Source organism: Oryza sativa, chromosome 4 (assembly GCF_034140825.1).
Source record: "Oryza sativa Japonica Group chromosome 4, ASM3414082v1".
Lineage (NCBI taxonomy): Eukaryota > Viridiplantae > Streptophyta > Magnoliopsida > Poales > Poaceae > Oryza > Oryza sativa.
In genome coordinates this window covers 21,236,610-21,244,811 of record NC_089038.1, presented here as the reverse complement: position 1 = coordinate 21,244,811, position 8,202 = coordinate 21,236,610, and the positions used below count along the sequence as shown (strand labels likewise).

The following is an 8,202-nucleotide window of genomic DNA, read 5'->3' as shown; positions in this document are numbered from 1 at the left end:
TATCTAGATTCGTAATACTATGATATGTTACATCTTGTACTATAATGCACTTATATTGGAATGGATGGAGTATTTACTTTAGACCTGATTGGTTACTTGTATTGCTTAATTCAATTCCGTCTTAGTTGACAATATAAATTATCTTGCTGCTTTGAAGAGATGGTTCTTGCAAAATGGTGCAGTACACAATAAATGAGAGAGAATGGTTGTTAGATCTCTTATGTCTCTACTAAGTTATTGCGATATACTTTAATAGGCGACGATTTCTAACATAGAAAAAAAAACTATGACGATTATGAATCAATATAACATAATGCCTTGTGCAGATAGGACACAGTTTGGACTTCCTTAAATTCAATGGTACAATCAAACACTATTGGATCTTGACCTAACCTTGCATAGTTGGATCTTCATTATTTCCAAAACATTCACTTTGGTCTTGATTTCCTGTTTACTTTTGTTTGCCAAAACATGAGGATACCATTAAGATCGTTGTAAGACACACTTTTATCGTAAAAAACCTACATATCAACTAAAGAGATTAACTAGATTCATAATAGGTGTATGTTCTCACATTCTTGTTCGATAGTGCTCCTCACGCTCGGGGATCACTCATCCATCTTGTCTTTTGATTCATCTATGGTATCCTTTAATATCACTCACTTACTTAGAATTTAACGTCATTAAGTAGGAAAATAATATTACCCGTCCTAATTTATAGGCATGTAAAAAATTTATTAGGGAGATGATATGGAAGGAAGTTTCTGGATGATATTCCCGTAAATAAATGCACGATGCATGCATAAGATTAATTGCGGTGATTGATGCGCGTATTATGCATGGAGACGGTACGTCGTTCTAAATAATTCCATGCACCCACGTTAGGGGCTTGCATACATGTGTATGGAAGGGGTTAATGAAGTGTCACACGCACATACGAAATGTTAGGGCGCACGTGTATGAATGCCGATGAAGTGAATAATCACGTAATCACTATATGAAGACACGCCTCGTATTATGGGACAATGTTTTTGTGAGAGGGACTAAAGTTTAGTCCCTAGTTTCCAAACACCTCCTGAATAGAACTGCACTTACAAAATCCTATAAATTTCTTTGTTCCAAATTAGTTTTAATGTTGGTGTGTGTTGTTCTTAAAATCTATCCTCTCTTCAAAAGAATCTGGACTAGACTATGTTTAGATTAATATAGTTAAAACTTAAAAGTTGATCTTCAGTCTTCCTCGACTGAAGGAGCAGTCCTAAACCGAATCAGAATGCGACCTGTCGCAACACGAACATCGTATTCGCATCCAACGGCATCGTGCGCAAATCAGACCTGAAGACGGATCCAGATTGTCCAAAACCCCCCAAAGCAAGAAAAGAAAACGTCCGGAACGTCCAACCGGCCACCCCACGGCCTACCACCCCCAGTCAATGACAAGTGGGCCAGACTCAAACCCGTCCCCACAAGTCATCGACTACTATGACGGCATCCTACCGCCGGCGTCCACGCGCGGCAGATCAATCCCCCCCATCACCAGCAGGCAGCAGCACTGCAGCAGCAGCCGCGCCGCAGCCGAACGCATCTCTGACACCCCAGAGACCCCGCGCCGCCGCGACGCCGCCCCTACAAATACGCCGCCACCTCCCGGATCCCGATGCGACAGGCCCGAATCCCGAGACCTTCTCCACCTCGCGTCGGCTGCGGTAATCTTCTTCGCCTCTGACAGAGAGAGCGCCAAGCCAAACCCCCCGCGCGCGTGCTAGGGTTTGGGAGGAGCCCCCCCCGGATCGATCCTGGATGGGGGATCGGGGGGAGGAGGAGGAGGAGGAGCTGCAGATGGCGCTCCGCATGAGCCTCCAGGGCTCGCCGCCGGCGCAGCAGCCCGAGCCGAAGCGGAGCAAGCCGCCCCCGCCGCCCGCCGAGGAGGGGGTGGCGGCGGCGGACGCGGAGGCGGAGGCGCGCCGCAAGCAGCGCGAGCTCAGGGCGGCCGCCGCCGAGAAGCGGCTCCGCGCGGTCGCCCCCTCCCCCGCCGCGGCGGCTCCGCGGCCGCCGGCCCCGGAGGTGGTCGCCAGGGAGGTGGAGGTGGAGGTGAAGGCGGACCCGGGGCCATCGGGGGTATCTATGGAGGAGGCGAAGGCGGAGGAGGTGGAGGAGGAGAAAGGGGAGCGGTTGCCTACGGACGTGGCCGAGAAGCTGTGGCTAATGGTGTTCGGCAACAAGCTTGAGAAGGAGGTGTTGGCGCAGTGGAGCAATCAGGGCATCAGGTGAGCTCTTCTTCCTTGCGTTCTCTACTGTCTCTTTCTTTCATTTTGTTTGAACGGCTATTACAGGAGATCTGTTATCTTTTCGATATATTAGGGGAAGAAAGGGTCCGGTTATAGAAATTCAAAGTTGAGAGATGTAACAAAATGATCAAATCCTAGTGCTTTAGGAACGTAAGGAAAAAAAAAACCCGAATAAGGTCTACTAAGCTTGCAGTTCTCAGGGTCCAAGAGTACCTCTTCCTTCATTATTTGAAGAAGGGGTGTTGGGGATACTCTGTACTAATATGCGTGTAGATGTATGCAAGATGTGGCTTTTATAGTGAGCAGCTGATCCGAGGTTGCGGTTGCACAGTCACAGCACAGCTCTACTGCTGGTTACTATAGCTGCAGCTGCAGCTGCGGCCAGCTGAAACGACTATCAGCCTGCGAGATGCTTAGCATTTTGTTATCTGGTCGTAAGATTGTATACATATCAACATATTTCTGTTTCAGTGGTGTTGTCAATCGACCACAGGAGTGTATATTACTTGGATGCTTTCTATTTCTGATGATGAGTATAAGGATGGACGTCTGGAAATGACCATTAGGATGTTACCCTGAATCCTTCAGGATCTGGTGCAACTCTAGGTTTTAGTTTGCATGAACAGTTGTTTATGTGTGTGTTAGACGCTGTTGATTCAAGGTTATATTTATGTTAGAGGTTCAGACTGAGATTGTAGGGTAGGAAATAAGAGCTATTTGTGGTGCTTGTGGTTTGTCAGATTGGCAACTAGGCTTAGCTTCACTCAAGAGTATCGTCTATGGCGGGCAGTTAATAAATATTCCATGCGCGGGAAATATAAAAGCACTCAATTTTTCTATTTTGGTCACAAAATAGATGGCTTGGTAAAAGCTTAATGAGTTCTTTTTTCACTGGCCGAAATTATTATTCATGAATACTGACCATGCGTGGCAGTAGCAGCATTTTACTGATGAGATTAGATCGAGTTATTTATTTCCTTTATTGTTAGAGATTAGACCAGATCAGCTTCTTGAAGGTCAAGTTATCCCATGTATATAAGGATGGGGATTGTATTTCTACGTAGCAACCAAAAATCTATAGACAAATCCCAACCCCTATACTTCCGACGTGGTCTCTCCTATGACATATTCTAGATCTATTCCTCCTTCACCTACTGCAGTTCACGTCAAGTTGTCTCCATCCAGCCTCCCTCTGATGGATGTCTACCCTTACGATGCATCATTACCCCTATTATTCTTTCTCCATAATATTTATTACTAAACTACACAAGTTGACCCCTCCTTGCTTTTCCGAGGCAGTTATAAAGGGTAATACAGCTGTTTTCTTGTGTCGTTTTCTCACCTGCTTAATTGATATGAATGGTTAAAACACACCATAAATCGGGTTTGAAGAATGGTCATAGTAGCTGGTGTAAACTTTTTTCCTTTTGCGGGGTTCTCAATGTTTGTAAACTGTAAAGGCTGAAAATTCATTCTTATTTTTTCTTTGTAGTCAACTATTGCTGCCATACATAGGCTGTTGGTGTTTTTGTTTGTGCTTTCAGCTGATGATTTGAAGTTGTTGATCTGGTTCATACCAATATCAGAATTGGATGTTAAATGAGACCATGTGTTTTCTTTGCAGTTACGGACAATGTACATGTAATACTAAGTTCAGGCTTTAAAGGATAGCTCTTGTTCCGTAGTATTTGTGAAAACAAGAGCTGATAGGTGTTACAAATTTTACTATCATCCATATATGCGTTGTTAATGGGTTGATTTGAGGCATCTGAAAGTAGGACTGTTGTGGTATTGAACATATCTGTATGCATTTTTTTTATGTGTAGAAGTTTTTTTTGTAGCACAATTACACAACGAATCCCTGTGCCTTTGGTAGAATGCTGTCTGTGTCCACCTGTTTAGAATGGTGCTAACTACTGATGGGATGAAGTGTGATATTTTCAGCCCTACATAATCCACATAAGGAACACGAGAAGCAGCTCTTAGTTAATTTAATCTGTCATTCTAGTCCCTGACTGGTTAGAGCTGTACAGCAATTGACTTTGCACGTTAGATGAGAACTACTACAGCACATTTTAATTTAGATGCAAACAGTTGCTTGGATATGGTACAGTGTTAATCATATCATGCCTTTTGTTGCACAATTCAATGCTATGCAATTAATCTGCTTTTGTTTAATTATTGTTAAATGAACAGATTTAGCTCTGATCCTGAAACAACCATGGGACTGGTACAGCATGAAGGTGGCCCTTGTGGTGTCCTAGCTACAGTACAGGTACCGCTCCCTTGCTTTACCTAAATAATGTGATTAATTAATTGTCCCTTTTGGACAGAAATGTTAATCTTTAGTTCCAGTCTTCTTCTGAACTCAGATTTCCATACTGACTTCATATTTATTGTTACTTCTTTCTCATGCTGTGACATGTTTTATCAGTTTATTTGTAGCACATAAGCTACTAAATGCATTTGAGAAACCCTTCTAATTGCTGCAACTAAATTTTAATACACCTGTTCTGTCAACACAAGCTACGTTTAGTGGACCTTTTTGGTTGGACTGCCTGTACATGATCCTCACAACTCAAACTGGACCTAAGCAACCTGTCTAGAACACTAGATACCAATGAAAGAAATTCAAAGTATCTTTGATGATTCAATGTACAAACAGATATATGTTAGTAGGAGATAGGCTGGACTTCTCTGCTGTTTCATTAGATTTAATAGAAAAATGCTATTTAAAGGTAAGTAGCTTTTTTAGATGTTTATTTTGTGTGGTCACCTTGACCTGATTTTAATTCTTTTTTCCTGATTTGTGACACTAGTGTATCGCTATCTGATAGACAGACACAAGATCAAACTATTTCTTCATTATTTATTTCTGTTTTCTGAAAGCTCAACATTTCTGATGGTGTGTTTCTTAATGCAGGCCTATGTTCTTAAATATCTTTTGTTTTTCTCTGATGAATTGGGTAATCCGGAGGTTAGTGATCCGTTTTATGCCCTGGGACAAAGGCGCTTTTATCAGAGCTCTTTTGCTGCGAGGGATGATTTTTCTTCTCTGACTGATGACAGAAAGATGAGGTGGTTTCTTTTGCTCCTTTTAGATAATACTGGTGTCAGCATTATCTTTTGATTATTTGTCCACTCAAGTTCATATTAGGGATTGACAATTTAAATTTTAGCCAAGAAAACATAGGCCCTTGTTTTACCAACAGAACTCTTTTACAAATGAATATTTAAATATTTATTGGAACAACATCAGTGTTTTATATATTATTATTGGAATCGTAAAATGCTTTTAGAACTATCATTTTCCTCTTTTCCTTTTGTTATATACTATTTCATTTATAATGTACAATCGATATTCTAAATGTGTCACGAAATATATTCATGGTGCAGAATATATACAGAGTAGTGCTTCCTTAATATTCTTTACATTAAAATGACTGCTATCAAATTCCTGTCATTTGTTAGAGCACTGGTTCATGCCATGCTGGAAATTCTATTTTTATGCGGAACGGGGAACAGAGCAGTTGTAGCAACCATTGGAAGTGTCAATGAAGCGGTAAGTGGACGTGTTGAAGATCAGGTGACTCGAGTTTTTTATACCTTCATCTTCGACATGCCAGTGATACTCTTATGAAACTTATTGCAGAAAACTGCTGCAGTCTTGGAAGGCCTTTCTGTTGACTCAGCTATGGATCTGCAGAAAGTTCTTAGAATAAGTACATTTACCTCAAGGAAGGATGCATTCAACAGTCTTATAGCAAACATTTCTTTGTTTGAAAGTCGATTAGGAGCCATGCTATTCCTTATATCTGCTCTTCTCTCTCGAGGATTGGTATGCCTTTGTTTATCCTTTAGTTCTCAACTTTTTATGCATTCTGTTAATCCATGTTCAATAAGTGAACACAACACTATTTAAATCTGTCAGAAATTTCATGTACATGCCCTGGCATAACCACCAATGACTTTTGCATGCTTTGATATTACAAAATCATACTACAGTTAAAATTATCAACATAGTAATATAATGACAGGGAAATATAGATTAGTTGATTGGTCTAGAATGTGGTAATGATAATGAGTGTTACATAGGTTAGCTTTTGGGTTAATTCAGTTAGGATCTTATGGACGGCTAGTTTAGTTCTGCCTTGTTATCTATGAAGGTAATTTAGTTATGCTTCCTACTTCTCATAAGAAAACAGTATTTTTTTTCTATGATTGCCATCAATTTGTTTCTTCCATTTGTTTTATTAATCGTCACTTCTTCCACTCATTGATGGTCATCTCAAAGCATCTCGATATTATCTTCATTTTCTTGCAATTTATACGTCTTTGTACACAGGAACGTATTCAAGCGGATAGGGATGATCCAAGCCTACCATTGGTCACTGCCCCATTTGGGCATGCTTCACAGGTATAGATGGCATTGACATGCAGATATTTATTTAGCAGAGTAGATAATACCGTGTCAGTTCACACTGCCACATACTCTTGCAATGTAGTGAAGTCACTTTGGTAACAGTTATATTGAGCCAACGTTTTCGACCCAAATGTGACTAGTGTGATTTTTGCAGGAAGTTGTGAATTTATTGCTATGTGGAGAGGCTGTGTCAAATGTATTTGATGGCAAGGTGGACTTTGGTGGTGGCATGTTCCTGAATGGGATACCAAATGATGTTGAAGTTGGTTTCCTTACCCTTCTGGAATCACTAAACTTCTGCAAGGTTGGTCAATACTTAAAGTGCCCGAAATGGCCAATATGGGTGGTAGGAAGTGAAAGTCACTACTCCGTCCTTTTTGCCCTAAATCCCAATGTTCAAGAAGAGAATGAGCTGGAAGAGCGGGAATCTAAAATAAGGAGGGCATTTGATGCACAAGATCAAAGTGGAGGTGGAGGCTTTATTAGCGTTGAGGGGTTCCAACAAGTTCTGAGGGACACTGACATAAATTTTCCTTCTGATAAGCTTGAGGACCTCTGTAATGCTGGCATTATAGTATGGAGTGAATTCTGGCAGGCGCTGCTACAATTGGATAAAAGGGCTGGAGGCATGAAGGATCCTACAGGCCTTATGGGCAAGAAGCAATTCACTATCTACCATTTCAATGGAATCGCGAAGTCCGTGCTTAATGGGAATGCTAACATTGGAGGTTCAACAATACAGAGACCCAGACTGTGCAAGTTAAATGTCAGTGTCCCGCCAAGGTGGACTCAAGATGAGTATCTAGCTGATGTTGTAAGCGCGTCCACCAGCGGGAGCAAGGATGACAGTGTTCTTTCACTTGCTCCACCTGTTCAAACTTCTCAGCATGCACCGTTGGTGGACTGCATTAGAACCCGATGGCCACGGGCAGTTTGTAGCTGGGTTGGAGATATGCCTAGTATTGTCTGATGCCATGCCGCGTGCTAGTCTGATTTTAAAGTGGCTATTGCAGAGCAGGCTGCTTGAGCTTCAAGGCCATGAGGGAAGGAAGCCGCGAAAGTGACAGCTGCTCCTGGACTCCTGGTGTTATCACTGTTCCAGCTGATGAATATATGATTTTTCTTGGTTGCGTGAATGATCCTTTGATGTAATTTTATCAGGGACCCGAACATTCTTTTTCCTATAATGACATTAGCTGTATACTCCATTTTATGAATATGTTTTCAGTTCAAGATACATTCTTTTTTGTACACACACACCTTGTGGTTCTATTTTAAATCTGATAGAGAGTTGGTGACTGAAGTTCGCTGTAGTTTTTTTTTTTTTAATTTCCTCTTTTGGGTTGAAACCCGAAGTCATGTGAATCAAGTGAATTAACTATAATCAAATGCCAGTTTTTGAGGGAAACATCACCGTCATGTTATTACGGTAATTTCTTCTCGTTGTTTCGTTCCTTTTTTTATTCTCTCAGCTGGAAAAATACTACTACT

The 8,202-nt window shown here is 41.4% G+C and overlaps 1 protein-coding gene across 1 annotated transcript; it reads left to right on the top strand.

The window, feature by feature from the left end:
• Positions 1-1,517: 1,517 nt before the first annotated feature.
• On the top strand, positions 1,518-8,119 carry LOC4335833 (uncharacterized). Its single transcript, XM_015781395.3, has 7 exons — positions 1,518-2,267; positions 4,485-4,563; positions 5,212-5,366; positions 5,760-5,850; positions 5,941-6,126; positions 6,634-6,705; positions 6,866-8,119. Exons 1-7 carry the CDS (start codon positions 1,801-1,803, stop codon positions 7,679-7,681), a joined length of 1,866 nt encoding a protein of 621 aa, XP_015636881.2. The 5' UTR covers positions 1,518-1,800; the 3' UTR covers positions 7,682-8,119.
• Positions 8,120-8,202: the final 83 nt, after the last annotated feature.